Source organism: Symsagittifera roscoffensis, chromosome 7 (genome assembly GCF_963678635.1).
Source record: "Symsagittifera roscoffensis chromosome 7, txSymRosc1.1, whole genome shotgun sequence".
NCBI lineage: Eukaryota > Metazoa > Xenacoelomorpha > Acoela > Convolutidae > Symsagittifera > Symsagittifera roscoffensis.
In genome coordinates this window covers 21,108,551-21,136,086 of record NC_087068.1, presented here as the reverse complement: position 1 = coordinate 21,136,086, position 27,536 = coordinate 21,108,551, and the positions used below count along the sequence as shown (strand labels likewise).

At 37.7% G+C, this 27,536-nt stretch overlaps 1 protein-coding gene across 1 annotated transcript in view; it reads right to left on the bottom strand.

Annotated features, from left to right (window-relative positions):
- Positions 1-27,536, bottom strand: part of LOC134851948 (E3 ubiquitin-protein ligase rnf213-alpha-like) — a gene marked incomplete at its 5' end in the record, with an annotated part of 191,973 nt that overhangs the window by 11,889 nt on the left and 152,548 nt on the right. The window contains 3 exon segments of the mRNA XM_063868223.1: positions 2,393-2,470; positions 9,731-9,929; positions 14,189-21,963. Coding sequence (XP_063724293.1) covers positions 2,393-2,470; positions 9,731-9,929; positions 14,189-21,963 — 8,052 coding nt within the window.

Here is a 27,536-nt window from a genome sequence, read left to right as displayed (position 1 = left end):
TCTGGGAAACCTGGAAGTAAATTTCACTTTCGAAACTAGAATTTGTTCACGCCTTTAAGCGTCATTTGCCCGTTTGTAATTGGAGAACGCAAGTTTACCTAAAAGCTTTCATAAATGCATTAATATGTTTCAATGCACTTTTGTAGTAATTAGAGCATTTTAACACTTTTCTTGATGATTAAAATCATCTAGACCTATATAAGGTTCTGAACCACGTTCAAGGACTCCTAAACACGAATTCATACCATCGCTTTTGAACATTCGCTTTCCAAGTTAAATTCTAAGATCTGATACAAACTACATTTTTCGGGAAAATCAGACTGAATTAACATGATAGCTTAAGTGACTTTTGCATGACAACTGCACCCTTCGGGCGCAACCATAATAATCAGACAAAAGTTGACAAGATAGCCCAACAACTCAAATAGACGGCCTCTAATCTCTTTAATCTTTTTGAACCAGAGAAATTGATAGCTGACACTTTTATGATGAAATTTACCCAAATTGAGCAAACTAGAATATTAGTTAAAAGTTAATAGATCAAAAGTTTTTTTTTATTTTGCTGAAAATCTGAAAATCAAGTTTCCCCTTTCGAAACTAGGAGTCGATCATGTTTTTCGTGAATTTAAACTTTTATTTGTCGATAGTGGAGTTTGCCTTCTGTTCAACAAAGGAAATGAACTGAAAAAAAAAATTACAAATCAACCCGCGAGAAAAAAGAGCCTGGACGGTTTTTATGGTTTTCCTGAAAAAAAAGAGTTATTAAATCGTCACGACCTATATATGAGTCTGAACTACGTTTATTGACATTTAAAAACATAGTCAACTGAAAGTTAAAAACAAGTAAACAACGCGAAGAAACAGGAAAAGATTACTGAAAAAAACTGACTTTTTTTCTGAAAAATTTTTCGAAATCTGAAGACGATAAATTTGACTCTATAGCTCTTTGAATTTCAAAATAATTTTTTGATTGGTGCTATTTTGATTAGAAGAAAAAACAAATTTGAGACACAGAAGTGAAGCTCGGTTTCGCAAAGATTACCGAGAACACGGCAAAAAAGCAGTTCTATAAAGTGAAATAAGAAAAAGTAGAAATATACTTCGAATTAGTAAAATTTCGGCTACGTGTCCGATTCGATCCTGTAACCTACAATTTATGTGTTTCACGCACTAACCACTCAGCCAATGACGCTAAAAAATTCACTAACACTTGCCACAAATTAAGCAGAGAACAGATGCTACAAAATTTCCAATGCTTCAGATTGTGATTATAGCTTAAGTGCCACCAAATGAGCACTTGCATTAGCAACTTAGGTTGGAAAAATTTGGATCAATTGGAAAAGTTTTTGCTCCGCTGGGAAATAAAAAAATATAAATTCCCTTTTCAAACTTAAAGGTCGTTCCTGTTGTTTTTTTGCGCCATTTCAACGTTCCTATTTGAAGTGACATTTGCGTTAATTTCATCAGATTTGTTTTAATTGAGCTCTAAAAGTGCATATAACACAAGTGCATTCATAAATGCAATAAATTGTACGAATGGACATCCAAACTTATTAGAACTTTTTAAGGCTTTTTTCTGAAAAAAAATTATCAAGACCTATATAGGAGTCTTGATTACGTTCATTTTTCTTAATAACAAAAATAATAAAACAATTTGATTTAAAATTGTTTCTATTTTTTCACTATGAAAAATGAAACGAATTCCACTGGAAAATTTGGAAATCAGATTCTGCTTTCGACACTAGAAAACGATTATGTTTTCGTGAGTTTCAGACTTTGGTAATTGGAGAGCGCAACTTACCACAATTTCAGCAGACGAAATCGAATTGAAATAGAACAGTCCATATTTACCTTAAAGCATTCATAAATGCAATAATGTATGAATGCACTTCTGTAGTTATTAGAGCCTTTTAAGACTTTTCTTGAAGAAAAAAATCATCACGACATATATAACATTCTGAACTATGTTCGCTTTATAAACACAAAATTACAACACCAATTTCACTCTCCAAGTTAAACTCTGTGATCTGATTCTTGATAAAAGCTACAATTTCGGTGTGCTGATATATTCACCGCAATTTAAAACGACTACCCACAGAGCTTCAATAAGATTACAATTGAGAAAAAAGAAACAATACTTGCTGTGGAAGGTTCAGTTACATTTACTCAGTTATCTTGATCGGTCTTTTAAAAAAATTCGCTTCAGATTTAGGTAAAATTTCGTCAACTTTGTCGAAAAAATTGGAAATTTAGTCAGCCGAATTGTAGTTAAATAAATAATTTTTTGGACGGCTTTTGGGTTGCCCAATTGCTGGGAGAGGGAAAAGGCCGGGGTCTTCTCGCAATTTCAAACTTAACATGAGAATGATTGTGACACTAAAATCAAAATTACCTCCTCCGAAGCGATGCAATTTCGGGCGTTACTCAGTGCGTTTTTGGTGCTTGAAGACTTTGTCAGCAGTTTCATTACCTAAACATCATTTGAAAATTTGAAGGCTTGTCTGAATACCTGATATTTCTAAAAATAAAACCAATAAACAATTGGAAAAAGGCTCTTTTGCACTTCTCCGCCCCCTTATATGAGTTTCAGCATTGAAAAACTTCTAACGTTGTCATAATGCAATAAAACTTGAGTATATATTCAATAAATCATTTGTTCTCGGATTTAGTGCAAAAAATAACGCTTTTAGCCGTAAGGGGAGATGGAAGTACACAGTAAATAGAAACTTTGAAAAGGGTGGGTAAAAGGGGCAAGAGCCTGGGAAAAAATTACAAATTACAGGAAACTCAACTTAGCCATAACATAACGAAAAATGAAAAACCTTATGCAACTACCAGCCATTAATACTTACTAGCGTGTAACACACCTCCGGTGCTTCGAATTTTTGACAACTCATAAAAAACAGCACATTTTGGAAACAAGATCTGCATCATTTAAGTGTACTCTGACAGTACCCAATTACAGGGTTGATAATTTCAAATTTAATAGTTTTTCTCAATTCCAACTTTGAAAATTCATAAAAGCGCCATATCTCAAAAAATTAAAGGGCATCTGGAGAAATTTCAGAGCCAGATTTGCAACCACTGAGCGTAATCTGAGAGCACCTTACTAAACTGAGAGCAGCTTACTATAGGGCTGGTAATTTTAAATTTCGTGAGTTTTTCAAACCGAAGTTTCCCGAAAAAACTTGAAAAAACCAAAAAAAAACGTCATATCTCGGAAACTAAAATGATTTGAGCACTCATATTTAGAGAATCGCGACGCCTCGATACGCTGACGATAAGTTTTTCTCTTCATCAAGTCAGGAGTTTCAAATTTTGTGAATTTTTTTGAAAACTTTTGAAAAAAAAAATTTTGGAAACTAGAATCATTTGAGCAGTCGCATTTGGACGCAAGATTTGCAGCTCCTGGGAGTATCCTCGCAGTACCCAACGACTCGATTGAGAACTTCATATTTTCCACTTATCTTTTCCAATATTTTTCCAATAAAAAATACAGAAGTAAAATCTCGAAAACTAAAAATATTTGAGAAGTCATATTTGGAGGAGTATTCTGGCGCACCCAGTTACAGGGTAGGGATCTCAAAATATACAAAGATTTGAGCACTTCTATTTAGAGGCAAGATTCGCAATCCTTGAGAGTACTCTCACAGCACACAAGTACAGGGTTGGGAATTTCAAATTTCGAAAAAAAAATAATTTAAGCTGTCTGAAAATTTTTGAAAAAAAAAAATCACAAAAAACGTCATATTTGGGCAAGATTAGCAACCCCTAGGAGTACCTTGACAGCATTCAACTACAGGTTGGGAATTTCAAATTTTGAAAAAGAAGTAAACAGGGTTTTCTGAAAATTTTTGAAAAAAGAAACACAAAAAACAGCATATCTAAAAAACAACAAAAATTTGAGCAGTTATATTTAGAGGCATGATTCGCAATTCTTGAGAGTACTCTGATAGCACCCAACTAGAGGGTTAAAAAATTCAATTTTTTGAAAAAAAAGTTTAAATGGAGTTTTCTGAAAAATTTTGATAAAAATCAGAAAAACGTCATGTCTGGAAAACTACAAGGAGTTGAGCAGTCATAATTGGAGGCAAGATTCACAATCCTTGTGAGTACTAGACATGACCAACTACATTAAAATTGTAAATTATTCTGTAAATTGAGTTTTCTGAAAACATTTGAAAAAAATCACAAAAACGTCGTACCTCGTACACTAAAAGGATTTGGGCATTCATAAAAAGAGACAAAAGTCGCAACCCTGGCCGAACTTTGACAGCACCCCACAATTGTTTTGCTAATTTTTAACTCGGTGGAACAAACACTAGATTCAAACTGCAAAAAAAAATCTTAAGCATAGCAATATACGATATAGCTTAACCACGCATAGATACGTTATGCCTTTAACTGTCTTTAAAAAAATGCTTAATCATGGCAAGATACATGTCACACGCATATATAAAAAAATTAGATTAGATATAACCTTTAATAATGTTTTTGTCTAGAGAAATTCTTGCAAGGGACTTGTCTTGTTTTGATAATTTTGAAGCTGGGCATGAAACACTAAAAACCTGAAGCGCCAGGGCTTTTTAGGGAATTCAATGCACCATCGTTCCTTTGTACTATTTCCATTTTTGGTGACGGATCCTAAAAACGTTCTAAAGGCGCCTTTGGCGCCAATATACTTTATATGAGGGGGGAGCGCGCGCCAAAAAAGCGCAATTTTGTGGTCAAAATGTTTTAAAAAGTACCTAAGAATGCCTTTTCTGGCCTGCTTTTTTTTTCCTGCGGCGCAGAAAATTTGGCTAAGACCGGGTCTTTTTAAAACTTTGGGAGAGCTAGGAAAATCAATTTGGTCGACCTAAAATCCACCCCCTTCTCGAGAAAATCCTGGATCCGCCCCTTTCAGTGTTGACAAGAAATTTTATCCCTTACTTTTGTATGATGTGGTGGGCTAAGATTTGCTGGGGGTCTGTAATTGACAGATGAAAACGCAAACATGAATAATTACTCCCCCACACCATTATTCTCCTTTGATTGAAAAAGTAAAAAAAAAACAGCCAATCGAAGATTGGACAAGAGTAATGAACGCGAGGAAACTGACTGTTTTTTTTCCAAAAACCTTCAGTTTTTGAATTTCGAAGAAAAAAATAGATGGCCTTAAATGTCTTTGCATTCCTAGAACAATTTATCATGGACAATTTTTTGTTCAAATAAACACAGTTTGAGAAAACTAGATCAATAGGCAAGAAGTAAACAAGGTTTTCTGAAAAACTTTGAAAAAAGAAACACAAAAAACACCATATCTCAAAAACAACAAGAATTTGAGCAGTTATATTTAAAGGCGCGATTCGCAATTCTTGAGAGTACAGGGTTGAGTTTCAAATTTTGTAATTTTTTTTTAGTTTGAGTTTTTTGAAAACTTTCTGAAATATCACAATAAATTGCCATAGACTAAAAAGGATTTGGGCCTTCATAATTGACAACCCTTACAGCATCCTACAATTGGGTTCCTTAATTTAAACTCTGTGAAATAAACATAAATTCAAAATGAAAAATCAAAAGAAAATTAGCCATTACAATATACGATATAGCTTAACCGTGCAAAAATTCTTTCGTCAAACATTCAAAAATAGTACAATGAAAAAGCTTAAGCATAGCGAGATAGTGAAGCCCGCATTGCAAAACAAAATAGATGAGATATGGTTAATATAAATAATATTGATTTTACACCTTGCACTTCAATTTGATGCTGGCTGAAGTTTGTAGAAATCTAATAAAAGCTCTAGAAAACATTTAACACAGAGGCGAAGCTGCGCTTCGAGCTGTTTGCGATACAATACAAAAGAGCCAAGCTCGAAAAAAACGGAAAAAAATGGGAAATGCCGAAATCTATCACAACGAAAAAAAGTATCAAAAACTCACACCAAAACAATAAAAGGTAAAAACATAATCTGAAGAAAACTAATCAAGCTGTAAACACGACAAAAATACCTGAGAGGAAACCCTTTCGGACGAGAAAAAAATAGCTTTTAAAAAACTTGATTTGTTTTGCTCGTCAAATGAAAAAAAATGAGACCAATAAGCCGATAAAAAATAGACCGATACTTATCAACCCGAGAAAAAAATGTAAAAACAAAAATGAAATAAAAAAAAAGACTTTTCTGACTACAAACTAATAAAATATATTTTAAAACTACATCCCTTTCAATACACACACAAGCACACAATTTTTTTTGCTTATTAAACGAAAAAATATGTGGCCAATCAGCCGATATAAAACAGTCCAAAACTTAAAGACCAAAATCGAGAAAAAAGGAAACAAATGGAAAAAATGAAATTGAAAAGAAAGAAAAAAGCTTAAAAACTAAATAAAATTTTAGACTCTCATCCCATTCATCCGACACCAACGTGCCAAACTGTTTTCGCTTATTAAAGAACTCCATATGAGGCCAATAAACCGAAAAATATACGCAGAAATTTATTTAACTGAGAAAAAAGAAAATGAAAAAATTTTGAAAAAAGAAGTGAAAAAAACAAGCTGGCAAAATTACAACCAACTTAAAAAACATTTTGAATAAAATGGATATTCAAAATGTTAACATGCTCAAAAATTGTCTGTTGCAGTTTTCAGCAGAGAGACGACTGCTGCAGTTCAGAGTGCAACGTGCCGAGACCATCCTGTACAAAATTGTTTACGGTGAAAAGTAAAGTATCCGATTGCAATACCCTTGCTGGTTGCAAGGGTAATCAAATTAACCCGAAAGGTTTAAAAAGTATAAGAGAAATCTTTTCAAGATTTTTTAGGATTGCCATCATTAAAAAATTTGCCATCTGATTTCATCCCGATATTTGGGGAGCGTCAGACATGCTCTCGCCGAGTCTAAGGAACGTTGCGGTCTCTATCGGCCGGAGCCGCAGGTCTTTTCAGGTCAGAAAAATGGTTTTTGTGGCCAGTAAAAAAGATGTAGCGCAGTGTGGGGTGCTGGGTATTGGGGGCACTTAGGGGGAACTTTCGGACCTATGCTATTTATTTCATATGGTAGTTACTGTAGCCTGATCTTATATAAGAGAGGGTGTGCCTAGTTGAGCGGGGTAGAGTCAGTTCTTTTATAGACATTAGGCAGTTTTTCGGTGGGGAAAAACTTTCGATCAGGCGGTCTTTTAAAGGGAACACTTTTGGTGGCAACCTGGCTTTTAGAATTCTGTTTCTTTGGTTTCTGGTAAAAACTCTAAAATCTGTAGATGCTCTAAAAGCTGGTCAAAATTGTTTATAAAATTGAATTCGTTTGCCTGACTTAAAATCTGTCTGTTGGAGCTCTTTCATGTAATTGTCCATAACGTTTTGGCGTAGTTTTCAGAAGGAGGTTTGGCAAGTAGGGATAAAAAGCAACACAAATAACATGACGTACGTGAGTTTTGAGAGTTAATTGAGATGCAAGCATATTATGATGACTTCTCACAATAAGTAATTTGCACTCTTGAGTGTAGGTGGTCAATGGGGCTCATTTTAGTGCAACCGGTCACTATCCAAAGTGCTGCATTTTTCACTATTCCAGTTTACTAATGGAGGTATCACTGAAAGCATGAGCCTACGCTGAATAGGCCTAATCAATAATCAAATCGGTCAAACAAAAGTTTTAGAGGTAATACTAAACTTTTTCGACTGGTCCCAATTTGTGACCAAGAGTGCCTTCGAGAACGGTATCCCGCGCATGGTTTACTGGCAGATAGTCTGCAGTGTTCGGAGAAAAGAAGTACTGGGTCGAAATACACAGCGAAAATTTTAGAGTGCTTCTGCACTGGTAAAAGCCAACACGCATTACTACTTTGGGAGAAGGTTGAATTCTTTTTCTGACAAGTAAACAAGCTGACTATACCCTTGGCGGAAGAAAAATCAAGAGACCTGCTTGCAGAAAGTCCTGTAGTTTTTTGAGATAATCACACAATGTAGTGGCGGCAAGTTTTAAGTCGTGCGATTGGATCAAAGGCTGGAAGTCATCGGCGGAAGATGTAAGTGTTATTTCTGGGGGTTTCGGTTACATAGAGCATGCAGAAAAAAGGCGAATTAATTCAAGACAGCAAGTGTGTGTGTGTCATATATTTGCACATCAAAATTCAGCTTTGAAAACGATCTTTTAGTATAGAATAAATTTTTGTTTTCGATTTTATTTCATCTTCCTTGTTTTCACATTTTTTGTTTCATAAAATCGCGAGCGTTTTTGAAGTTTCCAAAACCGATGAACTAATTTCCAATCAGCAACATGGAAATTTGTAAAAGCTTATACTTGAGCTTCAAGGCGGACGTTCAATCGAATTTGGCACGATCGCGGCTTGTCTTAATCAACTTACCTTTTTTCACGTGAAATGGTTAAACTTGATAAAATTCTACTTAGGAAAGTTGCTGGATATCTCATAATTTTTTTTATCCAAGATCGTTACATTTCAAATTTTGTGAATAGCCGCTTGTCCAGAGGAGCTTCCAGCAATCATAACTTTTCATTGAACCCAACATCTCGGATTTGAGAGGATAGTATTCGAGAAAAGTCAAAAAAGTTTTTTTTTAAATTTGTCAAAAATCGAAAATTTCATTTTTCCGAGAGCCATAACTTAGTTTTGTAAAAAAAAAATTTGGACTTAAATTGTTCGGTAGGGGAGCGCACCACAACCCGTTCTACCTATTAAAACATAATATCAGATATGGGACGGTTGTTTTTGAGAAAAATCAAAAAGTTTGAAAAAAAACGGTCAAAAAGTCACTAACACGACTTCCGAGGGTCATAAGTTTTTGCGTTATAATATTTGAGCTTATCACTAAAAAAAGAGCTTGCCCTAATTCGAGTTTGTTGAGGCAATAAAATTTTCGAGAAAAGTCAAAGTTTTGAAAAATAAAGGTAGAAAAATCGCAAACTTGAGATTTCGAGGGTCATAACTTTTTGTGTAAAAAAGTTTTGGCCTAACAGTTTGTGCAGGGGAGCTTACCACAACTTAAAGGCAAACACCATCATACTACGGATCACCATAAAAGATCAGCTTGAGTCAATCTAACTTAATTTAGGTCAACTCTTATCAAACCATCTTTCGGGAATCTAAAGACGATCCATAAAGGACCACCTTGAGTCATAATAACTTAGATTAGATCAACTCTTATCAAACCATCTTTCGGAAATCTAAAGATGATCCAGAAATGACCACCTTGATTCAATCTCACTTAAATTAGCTGAACTCTTATCAAACCATTTTTCAGGAATCTAAAGATGATCCATAAAGGACCATCTTATAAATGATCATCTTTAGGGCGATCATAAGATATATCACTCGACTCATCCCATGATTATTTGTGGTCCCTGATTTTTCTAATAAAAAAGCGGAAAAGTAAAATTTTCAACGGAAAAGTAAGATTTCCCTTGTTTGCGATAAACCTGTGATTAACAAATGTACTTTGCCCTCCAAGTGGCGAAAAGTCTGAAAATCAAGCATCAAAAGTTTAAAGTTGTACCAGCAATGTAGAATAAAGCCTGGTCAAACTAGCACTTGTTTTACCAAAAAAACCCATGGTCTGAATAACCCAATACTGCAAATGCTCATTGGCCTTATAAGGTGCGAGAAAACTTTTAGTTCCATCTGATTGGTTATCCAGTAAGTCTTTTCGTTTGCCGGGTTTTCTTATGATCGATAGAGCGGTTATGGGGTTATGGTTTTTGATCTTAAGTTTAGGTTTCAATGATCTTACATTCATGCTGATTAGAGGCTTGAACAGGAAAAACTGATGGCCAATCGCGCATTCTATCGCATTTAAGTCGAAGTTCACTCGTTTTGACTGATTGTCTATTGTTGCGAAGTTGGCAAGAACTGAGAGCAACTCCCGCTCGACATTGGGCACGCAAACAACATGCTCCTTCTTCACGACACCATTTTTCAGCGTCATAGCTCTAGAACACAAAGTATCTCCGGAACTTAACAAAAAATATATTTTTACTCCTCAATTCTAACCCTCTACAGAATTTACAATTATCTAAGAGTATCAATTTGTATAAAATTAGCGCCAAATAACATATTAAAAAGGCTTAGGTTATTTAATAGTGATTCATTTCTTTTTAAAATATATAACTAACACAGAGGCGAAGCTGTGCTTCGCAAACACTAGCGAAAACACGACAGAAAGCAGCTCTATAAAGTGCAAAATGAAAAAGTATAAATAAGCCTCGATTTATTAAACCTTCCCCTAAGTCTCGGATTCGAACCTACGCCCCTACTGCGACATAGAGATTGAGGTTCTCACGCAATAACTACTCATCCACGAACGCTTAATTTATCACAAATACATAGCAGAGAACAGATACTATGCAATTTCCACTGCTAAGGTGAAACTTCTATATAAGTGAACACTTTTATTTGCGAGTTAAGTTAGAAAAAAGAAGGTTCGTTTCAGTACACTAACGCTCGGAAGCTTGGCAGTGTGAAGATGGACAAAACAATATTTTTCATACACAAAATTGGATTATAATGCTAGAAAAAATATGCAAGTTCAATTAAGTACGATTTTGCGGTTCGAAACTTTAAAGTGCAGACAACCATTTGGTCAATTTTTGACACCCGAAAAGATATTCAAATTACCAAAACCGTTCCTGAACCGACCAAAACTGCATTTGAGGTGATAAAACTGCCATTTAACATTTTTTCGTGTAAAATTTTGAAATGACCAAGTACGATTTCTTTAATAACTTTGATAGCAGCCAAAGCTTGTTGTTTGTGTTAAGTATAAGAAGAATGATCGTGAGCAAACCTATTTGGTCGCTCAACAATTTTCATTCATTTGGACAAAACCAAAACATCGCAAAACTTCTTTCCTTTCTGAGACTTTTCAGATTTACAAACAAATAGGGTACATTTATCTCAAGTCGGTTAAGTTAAAAATTTTCTCAAGCTTGTTTATCTATAAGACGTGTAAAGGTACACCCTGCTTTATAAGGTAGGGTAAACGGTGTTTTGACATAAATAAGGTAAACATAGGTTTTTATCGTTAATGTAAGAAGCTGTTTTTTAAAGGACAGAATAACTTCTTGCATAAATTTTTAAGCTGCAATTTCACAAAACATAGCAAAAACGTTAGAGAAGCGTTAAAGAATCAAATAATCAGATAATCCATTAGAAAAAACTAGGTCAATCGATAACATTTTATTCCGCTGAGAATTGTGAAATCAGGATATTTTAGAAACGAAAAATCACTCAAGCTTTTTTCCCGCGAATTTTGGTCCTTTGGTAATGCAAATGTATTTGAATTGAATCTAGAAAAAGAATCAAAAATCAAAAGCCGCAAAAAATTATGATTGAGCGTAAACTATTTCTGAAATATTTAATTAAGAAAAAATAACAGTAAGACTAAAATGTGCAATAAATCACTGAGCTCATTCAAATTCTCCAAATAATAAAAAATCATCTAATAATTTTTGTTTTTTCTTGCTGATTTCAAGGATAGCTAGCCTTATAAAAAAATTAAAAAGATAAATTTATCTGAATTTGTTAAATTTAAGATAATTTTTAAATTGTGTACTTAACATTTAAAGGTTTTTGGAGCTTAAAATTTACAGTAACTACTGCTTTTACGGCACAGTTATGGTAGGTTCAAGTTAGCACAAAACTACGTTTATAATTAAATTGCTTTGAGATGAATATATGGTAAATTTACCAGGAAATTTTATTGTGTTATTTGCTTTATTTCTTCAGATGGGACGTTTACTTTGCATGGATTACTTCGTCCAGGGCTATTTTGTCTGCCGGGCTTCTTTTGAGTGGAACAATCTCGCGTGGGATAGTAAGATATGTTATAAATTGTCTTGAAATCTCTAATTTAAGTAATACTAGCGTGTAACGCACCTGCGGTGCTTCGAACTTCTAACAACTCATAAAATGACATAAGAAAAGTCACCTTTCGGAAACTAAAAGGCTACAAGCATGATAGTTGGATGCCTAAAAAAAAGCAAGCATGAAAGATGAAACCCGCCATTTTTTAGAAAGTTTCAAAAACAAGTAAACAAAAACTTACCCTATTTCCGAAAACTTTAAGCGCAAAAAAAATAGTTCAGGGACCCATCCAAATTTTGTGACCCAACTATCATACTTGAACGCCTAGAAGCAATTGAGCGGTCGCATTTGGACGCAAGAGTTGCACCACTTGAGAGTTTGATCAGTACTCAACTACAGCGTTGAGAACTTTAATTTTTAGAACTTTAAAACTTCATTAGAATCATAAAAACTTCATATTTAGAAAAAAATTAACTATTTGAGCAGTCATATTTGAAGGCAAGATTATCCGCCACTGAGAGTACTCCGACAACAACCAGCTAAAGGGTATGGAATTTCAAATTCTGTAAAGAAAATTAAAATTATTTTTTCCAAAATTTTTTTGAAAAAAAATCACAAAAAAACAATATCTGGAAAATTACAAAAATTTGAGCAGTCACACGTGGAGGCAAAAATGGCAACCCTTGAGACTACTCAGACAGCATCCAATAACAGGGTTGCGAATTTCAAATTTTGTGAATTGATTTTTCATTTGAGTTTTTTGAGAACTTTGAAAAAAAAGACTAAAATCGTCGTCTCTTATACTAAAAGGATTTGTGCATTCATAATTGGAAGCGTAATTTGCAACACCTGGAAGAAGCCTGACAGCATCCCACTATTGGGTTGCTGATTTTAAAATTGGTAAAAAAAACACTGAATTTATACTGAAAAATCGAGAAAAAAAATTCTTAACCAATGCAAAATACGATATAGCTTCAAAGTCAAAAAATGCTTTCCTTAAACATGCAAAAACAGTTTGTTGAAAAACATTTAACCTGGCGAGATACAAAAAATTCCGATATTTTTCTGGCCATTTTGGCTGTTTTTTGGTTGATTGAGATACAGAGCAACAACTACGTTATACTATCTGAAGCATCGTAAAGGACTACGTTCAGGAATTGTATAATTTAAGCAACAAGGAATCATGGACAAACGTTTATCACGGTCGTAAGCTATGAATTGGTTTGAAAAAACGTAATTGGACCATATTTTTCTGACAATTAACTTTTTTTGCAAGATAGCACAGTGCAGGAAAAAAATTCTCAAAAAAATCAAAAAAAAGACAAAAAATTATTAAGAGAAAATAACGCTCAATAATTTCAAGCCCTTCAAAGTTCTATTAAACTGTATAATTTACAATCTAGCTGGACGCCATATAAAGGCAATTTTTTTTATCTGACTGCAGTTAGTTATATTCAATCAGATAAAAATCTCAGTCACTAGCTTTCAGCTTTGTTATACTACACTTCAGAAGAAATATCCTATGCAATTTGAACAATAACATATCATGATAGATCATACTAAACGCTGTATTACTGAACTATAAAGTTCCAAGCAGACATGTTCGCTTTCTCATAGGAAAAATTCGATTCGACATACCTGCAAAACCAGTATTTGAAAGTTAAACAGAGGGGAAGCTTCCCTTTGCAAACACTAAAAACACAAGAAAACGGCAAACATAGCCAACAGACAAAAGTAGGAAAAAAATCAACGAACGCGCGTAAGCAGAAAAAAATACTGACTTGTTGTTCAAAAAAATCACAATTTCTAATTCTTACGAAAAAAACTGATGGCATTTAAGCTCTTTGAATTGTTAGAACACTTTATGCTTGACACTTTTTTGATAAAACTTTGAGAAAATTGTATCAATAGATAAATCTTTTGTTCTGCTGGGAAATCTGATAATTAAATTCCATTTTCAAACCAAAATTCGATTACTTTTTTCGTAACCCTTACAATTCCGGTGTTCGATAGTGGAGTTTGCCTTTCTTCAACAAAGGAAACGAAATAAACTTGAGAAGAAATCAAAAGTCAAACCTCAAAAGAGTAAACTTGAGCCTGACCAAATTTCGAGACCCACCAACACTAAAAATTTTCTTCACACAGTTGATTGATATGAAAATTGATATACGGACTAACTGGGCCAAGACAAGCCTATTTGCTCTGTATAATTCACCTTGTAAAACCACGCGTTACTGTTAGTGTTATTATTGCGATAAAGGAAATTAGGTGTGAAGTTGTATTTACTAATACTTATTTGGTTTCCAGCTGATAATATTTAAAAGCGCCAATTATAAAATGTAAGTTAAGGTAGAAAAACCGGCATTTATAACAAAAAAAAACTAACGGAGTTTCTATTTTCAGTGCCGATCGGTAAGCCACAATGAATTCGTTGTTTTTGTCGACTAGAGTATTCACAGTGACCAGAGCACAGCAGTTGCTCACATGGCGAGTTGGAAGGAAATATTTCAAAGGAGAGTCCAAGTTCAACCTGTCTGTGTAGCCGCAGCTCAGACCTCCAATCGAAGGCGTTTGTCTGACTTCTGAGTTCCACAGTTCACAGAAAACTCTAGCTGTTTCTCTCATTCGCCTTCTCACCTTCTCCGGGATTCGAGTCTGACGAGAAAATTCATCAAATGTTTTCACTCTATTTGATGTATCCGGATCGTAATACTCAACAAGGTTGTTGAAAAGTTCAAATAGATCCGGAATATGTGCAAGTTTTGTCATCCACTCTTTATTTTTGAAGATACAGTCAAGTAATTTGTACTTTGCAACGTTTATGTTTAACTCACTTCGCACACCGGCCAAGCTCACCTTAGGAATTAATCGCCAATAGCTTCTGTTTTCAAGTATGTTGACGAGTTTCTCAGAAGAGTTGTCCTCATTATCTTCCAGAAACTGCTTTAGGCTGTTTGACTCGTTTCTGCAATCGTTTTGAAACATCCCATAGTAATTTGAGATAACTTCTGGCAACTTTCGCTGTGCATCGTTAATAATTTCTATGAAAGCAATTTCAAATAATTCTCGCTGTTCCTCGTTATCGAACGATCCTTGTACTGGTTTTGTCGAGGCATCGATTATAACAGTCAGCAGGAACTTTATGACGTCTTCTTCACTTCTATTAACGGAATTCCTCGAAATTTCTGCTATATTCTTTCGAGCACAGTGCAACATTTCTTCATGTTGCTTGCAGACATACAAAACCGCGTGAACAAAAAATTGCATCACACTTCCATTAAATGCGTTAAGGAAATCTCTGTCAAAAGAGTTCAAGTTAGGCTCTGCAGAATATCCAGTTATTGACGTCTCATTTGTCACGCTTACATTACCACCACGCTTCGCTGCCATTTTATTGCCGGCTGCATATTCATGGTCTTCGCCCCCTATACGTTTTTTACATTCTGGACACAGACCTCGTTGCATTGGCATTCCGCACGCCGAAATTATGTAGAAATGACCATTTGGGCATTTGTTCCAAGTCGTCAATTCATCTTGCAGAGCATTCTCGACTATTTTGGCACGCCTCGCTCCGCTATCAGGGAACGTCGGCAGATAGAGTCCGTTCACTCTTCCCCTTGCATCAAAGATGTCTTTGAAGGGTTTCATGAACCCACAGTTTTCGTTCACCTCCAGAAATGTTTGAAAGAAGAAAAGAAGGTGCCTCAAATTGCCCATGTTTGGAGCAAGTTTATCGTTTTTATTGGTTACGCTAATACTTAAACGCATTGTTTTACTATTTTCACCTATTAGCTGCTCGAACTTTGTCGCGTTTTTTGCTGCAAACTGTTTTGACCTCATTTCCGCCAGCAACTGGTAGACGACCAAGTTTCTTAACTGTAGATCTTTAACTGCTCTCAAAGTATCAATAGCTGTGTCAACATTGGTGACCAACTCAATATATGCTTTGTTAAACGGCATTTGATAGCTAGATCCCAGCACTAGGAAAACGTCAGAGAAGCCTTCATTCTTAGAAATCAGCAGAATTCGGGGAATTAATGGTTCAAGTTGTGGGACTGACTTCACCTTTTGATACATGTCCAAACCAAAGTTACGACAAATGATCTGAATAAAATACTTTCGAGCATATTCTGCGCTTTCTCCTCCCTTTTCTAATATTTCCTTAGCAATACGGGGAATCGTTTCGTGAAGCACGTGACCATCTTCGACCTGTGCATAAGGAACAACAGATTTGCTTACAAATTCCAAAAGTTCAATTTTCACTTTAGCGACTAATCGAATCTGACTAACAGTGCTTTTAGCTTGACTAACATCATCTAAATCGAAAAAACTTTCGTGTTGATAAACAAATTCGAAAACTGACAAAAGCAGCTTGTATGTTCGTGCTAGATCAATTATATTTGACTTTTTATCGTCGTTTACGATATTCACAATGAGTTTGTCCAGTGATTTTCCCCAATGTTCGCTGGTCGCTATAAAAGTTAGTAGCCCCTGTTTGATCTGTTCCGTAATCCATGCCGCATCTTTTTTACTTTTTCGTCGTTTATAAATCAGGCAAACTTCAATGTAATTGCGGAGCGTAGCTTCATCGCAAACTTTTATCACATTTTCTTTGACGATTCTCAGGAATGCATTTGAAATATTGAGCCAAAACTGTTTCCAGATTGATTTCTGAGGCCCTTCTGGAGCCACAATCATGTTGCTGTAATGTACATCTTGCATGGTGCATTCATGAGAAAAAGCGGCTGATTCATTACTATTCACTAGTGACTTGCAAAAAGCACATCTCTTCTGGCCAGTCGCTTGCTCGATTGCAGCTGCCGATTGACTCAGACAAAGCAGCAATTGAGCTCGGAATTGATCAGTTCCGAAAACTTTGTCATCGGCGCTAGATGTATCGGCAAACTGATAGATTTTATCAGAAGCAGTGCAAGCAATTTGAACGGTCAAATCGTCATCTAAGTTTTGAGAAATTTGGGTTAAATATGTTGAAAACATGGACAGTTTCTTCAGTTTGAAAGCAGCATCGACTTCAAGTTCGATTCCAGAGCACAATTTAAGAACAGATACTCGCTGGTCGAGCGCCTCAATTTCTTGGCGGCGAAGGTTCGCAGGCTTTAGATTATCTGCTATCGATTCTGTCAACTCCAGAGCAACTTTAGCTACCACTGAATCAAACGTTTTGCCGTTGTTAGGATGAAGAATTCTGAGGCTTGATCCAAAAAACTTCAAAATTGGCGCTGCTTTATATAAATGCGGCGAGAACTTCTTGAAATGGGCATAAGCAACTGCTATAGTGGGCGTCTCGGAGTCGGCTAAATGGTTATCTATGATGAATTTCAGATACTTTTTTGCCATTTCAACATGTTCGTCCAGAACAAAACTCTTACTCATCATTGAAATGAATTCGTTCATGATCAAGTCGTGAATGAAAGCATCGACAGCGCTTCTATCTTCTGAAATCGAAATAATTGCTTTTTCTAATTCTTTTTCTTGCTTATGAAACTCACGCACGAAAAACTGCCAATCGTCTAATTCAAAATCGTTACAATTTTCCAGAGCATCGGTCCACTGGGAGCTCAATTTAACAATGATTTCGTTGCTGAATGGGAAAACGGACTCAAACTTGACTTCATTCAGGTTTCCAGTCCGCTCCCGACATATGTCTTTTATGGTAAACAACCGCATCCAGGCGTTTTTTTGCCACTTTCCTTCGAACAACAGCTTGATGTTATTGTTGAGATCAATCATTTTCATGAAATCAGCTATGTGAGGCTTTATCCTAGCCTGCAGTTCCTTGAATAGAGCGGTTTCAATGGTTCCCGATTCAATCAAGTCCTGTAAGTTTGCCGCTTTCTGGGTGACCCACTTTTGAATCTCCGCATTTTCATCAGATTTTTCAATAAACGCACTCACTTTCTGTAGAAACACTGTCTCCAAACGCGGATCATGCCGTTCGTCCAGCAAACGGTATATATTAGTCACCTTTTGAATTTTGTCACCCCCCGATTCTTGTCCTATTGCCTCGCAAACTACCTCACGCAGCAGTTTCTTTTGAAATTTACTACATTCGCCGTTTTCAAGCGCAAAAATGTCCTTCAGCGTCCTACTCTGCTTGATGGCAACTTCGGACAGAATTTGAAGCTCTTCTGCTCTTAGGAGCTCATCGATATGGAAACTCTCCCACTTTCCGACTGAGAAACTGCTGTAGTCTGACTCATACCAGTTCCTCGGAAGCTCGACAATGAACAAGTGGTACAGTTTCGGAATTTTGTAGTCCGCATGCAGATTCTGAAGTTTGTACTTTGCTGATGAAATCAGAGAAACAAATTTTTGACCTTTCGAGCAAGTGATGAAAAGTATTTTAGTCAACTGCTTGTGCTTAGCTGCCATACGATAGAAGTCTTTCACTCTTTCGGCAAACTCAATTTCGGTTTTGAATACGTTCAAATTGATTACAAAATGCCTTTCGGGGGACATCAGTGTTTTTTCTTTTTGCATTAGACTAGTATTGCAATGTTTCATATCTCTGGCTGAAGGTATTCTACAGAAGGTTGAAATTTCAATCAACTCAGACTGAGTTGGGCCATTAAATCCAGTGTAGCAATGTTCCCACAAGAATTCAGACAAACTATTTCGTCCTTGCGAACCATAAATTTCCTTCAAGTTGTGCAAGTTGAAAGAGGGGACGTCACAATTTGACCTAATTATTGCATCAATCGAACATGTCTGAACCAGTTTGAGGCTAGCTGCTTCCAAAAGCTGTTCATCAGTTGCTCTAACAGGGAGGCTGTTCTCAGCTTGTATCAACACACAAGCGGTGGTATCTATTTGATACCCTACAAAAGCATCCCTCACATGAAACAGAGAATCTTCCTTGTCAGTTCTAGGGACATTTGAAAACGCCTCCAAATTATCCGACAGTTTTTTTCGTAGCTTCATTAAGTTAGAGTTTAGAACGGATTCCATTCCTAGGAAATGTTTCTCCAGCCGATTCAAAAGAGGAATCGGGAAGTGTCTCGCGACTTTTTCTTCTTCAATCATGATGAGTCTGAAGTTCTCGGAGACACTGCACTTGACTCTGTTTGTCCCCAAGCCAAGATCGACGTACCTCTTTCCTCCGTAGTAGACGTAATACTGATTCAACGCATCGTATAGAGACTCATAGAGCGACCCCAAGTTCAGTAGTACTACAGTCTTTCCCGTTTCCATGCAGACTTTTATCCTATTAATGTTCTTGCATACCTGGATGTACTGTTGATCATGAGGAAACGATGACCCAAAAATCACCTCATATTCTTTCAATTTCAAAACCTTGGGCAGTAGCTGAAGCGCTGAAAAGTTTTCAGTCATTAACAATAAGTATCTGCTTTCATTGTCCAAACTTCGTTCTTCTTCCGTCAATTTTGACCTTTCCTCGGCTTCTTGGATGTTCTCATGCACTAGCTGCAAAGTGTCAGCAGCATCACTCACAGTCACATCGTCGAAAACTCGCTTTTCCTGCAGTTCATTGGCAAACACCGTCAAAGAATCCACTCCTTTTTCTCCGAAGTTTCTTCTAATCGCACGTCGGATAATCTGCCACTGGATTCCACGGTGTCTATTTGACACCAGAAACTTATAAAGCATTTTAAGTAAGCCATAGAAGTCTCGCAATCCAAAGTATTCGGCAAGCCCTTTTTCAATTTGAGAACTGTACACTTTTTGGTACGCATCGGCCAATGGCTGAATAAGTCCATCAATTATTTTCCCTTCATTTTCCACTCGGCATATACCTCTGGCACTCTTTACCAACTCCTCTGAATTAGGAATACCTCGACTGACTAAAATCCCCCGGTTCATTTTGGCTGGATCTAGAGCCCAATTCGATATTCCAACGAAGCCCACTTTTCCCCAGTCTTGTTTTTCCGATTTATTCTCCACGTAGCCCTCCTCTAGAAGAGGGTGGAGCGTCTTCAGGGGCATCTTAGCTGAGTCCTCTGCCAGGCCTATTTCGTCCAGCACCACCACACTCACAAACTGCTGCAAGTTTTTCCCTTCCTGATACAGCGCCGCCTGTTTGAACAGACTGATGATACCATCTGCCTGTGTATGAGGCGAACACTGAAATGAGAGCATCTGAACTTGCTTCAAAGATTGGAAAAACTCGTTTCGGGAACTTTCTCCTTGCATCGCATCAATCACAATGGTCTTCGCTAAAGATTTCGAGCTGCCTGGTTTGCCGACCAGGAACAGTGGGATTCTCAACTCAATACAAATGATAATCATGAACACATTTTCTGTTAGAGCTAGATTCTTTGCAATATTCGCTTTCCTGTCTAAAATGATATTTTGTATGAAAACTTGCATACACATTTCAAGTTCATTCAAAATAGTGTTTGGACCATTGGGCAGACTATAAGAGCCCGTGAAACAGGCTGCGATTACATCTCGAAACAGGCTGCGGCTTTCTAAAGAGGAATGATAGCATACTCCGAGCGTTAAAATCATTAGCCTTGCAACATCGTTGATCATTTCACTTTGTTTGTGACTCATTTCTTTCATTTTTGTCATTAGTAACGCTAGTTTTGAGTGGAAAAACTGTAGAACTGTCATCGCGCGTTCTATATCTCGCAAGCTCACAAACAGGCATTCTTCTCGGTTTTCGCGGAGAAAATTTTGCGATTGACTCAAAACATGACATATGAAGAGAACATCACCAGGTGTCAGGCTCATACTGGCAGCTCTTTTTGAAACAATCTGCTCAATGTACTTGTTTTCAACCTCGCTGCTAAGCTGTCCGAAATCCCAAATCAATGGGAGCAGACTTGGGGGCAGGGGGTTCACCCGGTACACCAGGTGGCGCATCGGGATGTCGGAGTCTAATTTTTCACTCGTTTCCGAGGCCTTGACATGGTACCCAAGCCCCTGAGATTCAAGTTTCTTGATCATTTTATCTTTGTGTTTTCTGTACGGGTTACACGCAACAATGACTTTGAGTCCCGAATTCGGATCTAGTTTTCGACCATTCACGCTAAAATCACAAATTACCTCCTTGATACCGTATATTGCCTCTGTTGTATTCGCCTCGTCAAAAAACAGAACGGTGAAAAACTCTTCTCCAAATTTTTTGCGGTTTTCTATAGCCAATTTTTCAACATCTTCTATGCTTTGAATAATATCTTGCATTGTAATGCCGCCGTGAACCTTCACGATTTTCTTATTTTCAACATTTTCTCCTCTAGCCAATAAGTTACACAGGTACTCGACTAGTTTCGTTTTCCCGCAGCCCGTTTCACCCATTATGACCACTGGTATGTTGCATCTGAATCGCATGTACACCGCCAATAGCTTCATCACATTGTCCTGTGTAAGCTCATAAGTATCGTCAAACTGGATTCGACTGGGTTCTACCCCCAGTACACGACACAGTTTCAATTGCTTCACTTTCAGCTCAAGCTCATCAAAGTTCTCATCCAAAACATTTTTCTCGTCTATTGCTTGACGTTTTATCTTGTCTTGCAGCTCAGTGCTCATCACATTTTGGGCCAGCAAGTTTCCTTTGCAGTCTAGAAGGTTGGAATTAGTTATTCGCACCCCTAGAAAAGTGAAAGTCATTTGGTCGGAATTGATGAAGACGTAGGGATGTGGACTGCTCTCCCATCGTCTTCGAATCTGGTGCACTTCGTAGTTACTCGTACTTTCATTTAGTCCGAAAAGTGGTGAATTGTCAGCGATGCTCAAACTGGGCAGAGCAAAGTCCTTTGCCATTGCAATCAAACAGTGCTTGATATAGAAGTTCTTGAATCCTTGAAACTCTCCAGATCCCACGAAGTGATTACGCTCGCATGCAATCAGCTGTAAGTTCAGAAATGTTGCAAAGAAAGTCAATTGAGCCCAAGTCGGATTTTCTAGCCCACTGTTTTGTTTCAAAATTTCAATTACCAACCGATCTGCTTCCTTTTCGTCCTTGTACGTGTAGGAAGACAGATCTCTGCCCTTATTAGACGCATCCAGGTAATGATAAGATCTCTGGAATTCTGGGCTTTTGAGGAGATTTGCATCTGGTCCAATGAAGCGTCGTGAATCAGTTTTTACCTCAGTCCTCTGCAAGCATTGGTTTGGAGAGAGACATACTGTACAAGGGAAAAGGTTGCAGAGCTGCTTCCATGGGGATGAAACCTAAACGGCGGAGACGGCATACATCCGAAATCATATTTCATACCCAATTGGTAACCAAATTAGATGCTTTTAAAGTAGATTCCGCTTCCAAAATTTTGTTCAAAAATAACAACAATTTGGTAGGCACATTAGTTTTTGCATCAGTTTTAAATAGTGAATTCCACACACTGTGACATTCGACCAGAATTGACAAAAAAGGCCATTTCCAATTATTAGCCGCTGGCCTTGAGAGTTGACAGTTTTGGCAGATTAGCGACGTTATTTGAACGATTAGACAAACTGTGAAGGTCAGAATATTCTGGTATTTTAAATTTTAAAAATTTCGAATGATGACGTCACATTTCTGAGAAATGCTGTAACGGCCATTCTGAAGAAAAATCTGGAGAAAAACACAACAACAATAGTTGCCGTGGAAACAACAACAACAATAGTTGCGATAGAGATAACAACGAGAAATAGAAAATCACAACAGAGAATTAACAGAGACCGCTTCGAGTTGTAACGGTTGTGTCGCAACAATCGTTACAAAGCCATTCACGCCAACGGTGAAGGGTGAAAGAATTGTGAATTCAGCCTTCCGGAGAGGAAATAAGAGTGTTATTTCCCCGAATTCAGGAATCCGGAGGGGTCTTGAGGCTTGGACTCGAACTGATAAAAACTAACTTTTAGCTTTCTGGTTATGCCCTGAATTGAATTTAAAAAACATCTCGATTCATTTCCAGATAATGAGAAGCTAGGAGTCGAGGGAAAAGGTTGATCCATCTTCGATGGAGATGATGATTTTTATCTACTGAACAAAAACAATAGTAGTATAGTAATTAGTAGTAGCCCTGTTTTTAGGAGTGACCTCGTGGTCTGGGGTTGCTGAGACCCAGCCATGAGCTCACTATTCTTGCATATAATTAAGTTAATCTGGGTGTTTTGACCGAAGCCGAAAGCAGGAATGTTTTTGTCGACCCGATGTTAGAAAGACCACCAAAAGAACTGGCTTTGGTAGAGACGGTGAAAAACATGTAGAGCTTTGTTTAGACGCTGGCCAGTCGTTTTGTAGCTAGCTTTATTTTCCGTCGATATGTACTTCCGGGCGAATGTTATATAGATGTTTTTATGGCGCTCCTGGGTGTTATTCTTTTTTAACATCATGACCGGCAGAACCGTTAACGAGCACTCCGCGCCTAGCGGATGCTCATTTCATTGCCCTTAATAGGCCCTAACCGCCGGGGCGGAAGGGTAGTTCGGAACGCGGAAGCATTCCGGATTCCTGTGAATAGTTTTTTAACCTAGTTAAGACCAAAAATTCACGTTCCAGGAAGGGTGGGGGGATTGGCGTGATTCTTGAATAAATAAAACGTTAAAAAAAATTAAGTACAATTTTTTGAAATTTTTGAGTTAGGACAGTAAAAATTGTTGTTCGGACAACATCCACTAGTGAATCGACAGGTTTTAAAAACCGTTTGCCGATAACCTTCCGGTTTACAGAGAAATCGAACTTAAATTGTTTGGTTTAGTGGATTCATCAATCCGGAGGGGTCCAAATAGCATAGTTTTTGGCAGATTTTTTCAAGTAGAGCGTTTTAGATCGGGTTTTTTGCAATGAACTAGACTAGTATAGGCCTTCTAAGCTCGGATCAATAATTTTTAGGTCGAATGGAACAGAATTGCGAAAAAAGTTAGGCGGAACCTAAAAGAGAGAAAATTTTTTGATTTTAGAAAAAGACGTTTTGGTTGACAACTTTAGAATTAATAGACAGATCCAGTTGATCTTAGTACCATTAGATCCAAAATTAGGTGAGCTTACTCATAAAAACATCAATTATTCAAAAAAATAAACGTAAAAATTTTTTAAGATTGTTTTAAGTAAATTCACCACTTCGGGAAGGTAGACCCTTCACGTTTTATAAAAAATTTTTTGGAAAGCCCTTACACCCCTACCATAGGGTAGTAACGGTTGAATAAGGCAATTTTACGCTGTTCAAAGCGAAAAGGGAAGGCTGAGGGGACCAGAAAACTATTGTCAATTCGAAGCTAGGCTAGTGATAAGACCCTTCACCGTTAGGGTGAATTGTCAAATAAGAGGCTTAACTTCAATCCGGAAGGGTCTAAGGAAAGACGATACACATTTCCTAGTTAGTTCAAACAGCATGATAACATCGGAGAAGGTATCCGGAAGGGTATCGGGTGAAAATTAAGAAAGTCCCCGAGAAGCTATTTTTACAAACCCGGAGGGGTCCCAATCCGGAGGGGTCCCAATTTTGCCAATCCGGAGGAATACCAATTCTGCCAATCCGGAGGGGTCCATTTTTGCCAATCCGGAGGGGTCCCAATTTTGCCAATCCGGGGGGTCAAATTTTTTGTCAATCCGGAGGGGTATTGTTTTGTCAAGACTTAAGAAGACAACAGAAAAGAAAGTAGTTAAAGGTATTAGGTTATTAGGACATAGGCTGGCAACCAGTGACTGCACTGGTAACTTGCCTTTTATAAAAAACCAAAACAAAACAAAACAGGTCGAAGCTCGGATATTTGCGTTACTAGGTCTAAATTGAACAAGAGTGTATAATTCATTGGTGTGGATTGAAATCCAAAACGTTTTTGAGAAAAGTGATTGCCCTGAGGATTTTAGTAGGTCTGGCTCGCGCAGTCCGAAGGCAGATAGGTAACACAGGACTAGGTGGGTGCAATAGACGCCCAATTGAAAAATTTACTGCCTTCAAGTTTTGTCTGTTAGGTGCAGCATCAAGCAGGGAAAGCTCTTTCTTTAGAAACAAGTTCGACTATTGTATTGCAACCTATCAAAATTAAAAAACAAATACGTTTTTCATAGAAAATTTTCTTATTTTTGTTAATTATGGTTTTAAATCAAAAATATTTGTGGTTAATTGGGTAATATAATGATAATGAGTACGGGATAATGATAATGAGTACGGGATGTATTTTGCATTTTGACAATACGGAGGAACTTTTTCAGGTTTCCAAGTTTTGAAGAAAAAAAATCAAAATTTTGCTCTGGCGCCTGGCTACCAGAACTAAGTACATTTTGACGTTTGAAAAACCTAGAACGAATGTGTTTTGATAAAATTGTTGTCTATAAATTTTTGTGTGAAATTTACCGTTAAAACGTGTCGAATGTTCTTTTTACAAGAAAAACCGAAAGTTGAAAAGTCTAGTAGTATGCTCTTAGAATGCCTGTTTTACTGATTCCATTCATTGGATGGCGCCTGGTAAAGTTTTTCCTCATTTTGCTTAAACAACTGGATGAAACTTTTTTTTCAGAACCTACTCCGGAACCCTCGGTAATGAGAACAATATCTTTTAAATAGACTGATATCATCATACTGTGCTAGCTTCACATTTTACAACTAATAATCGATCATTTTGAATAAATTGTATACACGCTGTACTGTGATAACATACAAGAATTCGTGGTCACTATTTAATAGAAACGTTTGAAAATTTTTGGGTTGTGTTATTATTATAAGTAGTCAGATTAAAAGGACACTAGCAATCGATTTGAGTGTATAGGCAGTAAGAAGTGATAAAATAAAAATGAGTCTAGACAAGTCAAGGATACCTAAACTGAGTGATAGCTCAAGGAAATTTATACCGGAGAAATAGAGAAAAGCAATGAACGACCCTTTTGTGGAAAGGATCGCACGAACGCGGACCGACAAAGGGGAGATGGTTTCAGGCAGAATGGTTGAGACCAGGAGTCAAAAGTCTTCAGAAGAGTGAAACGCAATGCTAGAAGTGGAGGTCCATCCGGACCAGGCCATGGAAGAGAACCAGGAAATACATGAACCGGAGAGGAGAGGAAACAAAAGGCTGGCAAGTGAATCTACTCCGGTAGAACAAGGTCAAGATTTTGCCACTTCCACCGGACACTGGACCGAGGGGAGATGTCGGAACTGTCCGAAATCTCTATTGAAATTGTGGCAACTAGAAGATCACCCGCACACAACACCATGATGGCAGGCGTGACGGAGAAACAGGCAACGTCCTCATCGTTTTCAGAAAGAGTGAAGAATACTTTCGGAAACATCTTTCCATTTACCATGGGAGCGGGTACAGGCGATGAAGGAGAATCTCAGGAGGAAGAAGAGGACGATGACGAGCAAGTTGACTTTGGATCTCGAGTCAGCCTCAATAGTTCGACTCAGGAGAATGAAGCATACACCGACAGAAGGACTGGCACCATGGACCAATTTGGTGTGGTGAGGACAATAAGCAAAACCACAAACACATCAGGCCAGTCAGGAGACTTTGTGAGTATGACGAATTCGGAAATGCAAACTGGGGAGAATAGAAACACAGGGCTAAGCAACGCACCGGCGGATCCAGAGGTGGATAAGGAAAATACGTCGCGGCAGAGACTCAAAGCCCAAATCTCGGCCAGCACCAAGCTACCTGGGATCGACAGGGTAACACCGCCACTTGTGACGCCACTAGTGGATAACGGAGCATCAATTGAAGAAGCCTTGACCAACATAGTGAGCAGTATAGGAGAACAGAATGAACAGATGTCCATAAGAATGAGTGAACTAGAAAGGGCAGTCCACGTCGAGAGAGAAAGTCTGCGGGAAGAGATCAACCGCAACAGACAAGAAGCTAGCAGAAGCGAAAAACGCTTGAAGGAGAGAACGGATGAACACTTAGCGAAGAACCTGTTGCTATTGACTAGGGAGGCTGAGCACAGAGAGTAACGATTGAGAGACGACATGGAGAAGTTGAGAATTCAACAAGAGCAGACTCTTGGGACTCTTGACACGAAGACAGATGCAATGATAGAGAAGCGAACTCAGGCTATCATGGATAGGTTGGACGGGCTACTAGACAGCAGGAGTGGACCAAAAGATGGGGAACCGAACTCGGGAGGACCCAGCAGGGAGCCGAGGGTGAACTTCATTGACCAACAAAATAGGAGAAAGACATATGGATCCACTAGAGGTAGGGGCAGTTCATCAGGCTATGCCCTAGGGGTTAATAGAACATGGGGCCAAAACATCAGAGGAAGTTCAACTGGCAGCAGACAGACATCAAACGAACGGCCGACGCAAGGCACACATGCGACTGGGAGAGGTGATTCCAGGAACAGGAATCATGCGAGCCCAGGGACGAGTCACGCGAGCCAAGGAAGAAACAATCCGAGCGACTCGGACAGAAGGGAATTTCCCAGTACAGAACCCTTATCAGGGGGCAAGGATACTCAGGCGGGGCATTCAAGAGAAGCTACATCGATGGCCACAGCCTTTGAACCTCTGAATAGGTCTTTGGAAACATTCCTTAGGAGGTTATCTAGAACCAATGAACGTAGCGAAAAGTCCAGAGGGGTTTTGAAGAAACCAAGATGCTACAAAGACGACTCTGATGGCTGTATTGATACCTGGATAGAAGTAATGAAACTTCATTTCGAGGAAGACGACATGTCAGAAAGGCAAGAATGCAGTGCGTTTACCAGTAATTTGGAAGGGACAGCCCTGAACTGCGTGATGGCCAAAAAGCACTACCAACGGACACTGCTGAGAAAATCTTTGAAATCTTGTTAAATCGTTTTTGCTCAGGGGTGCAGGGACACCAAG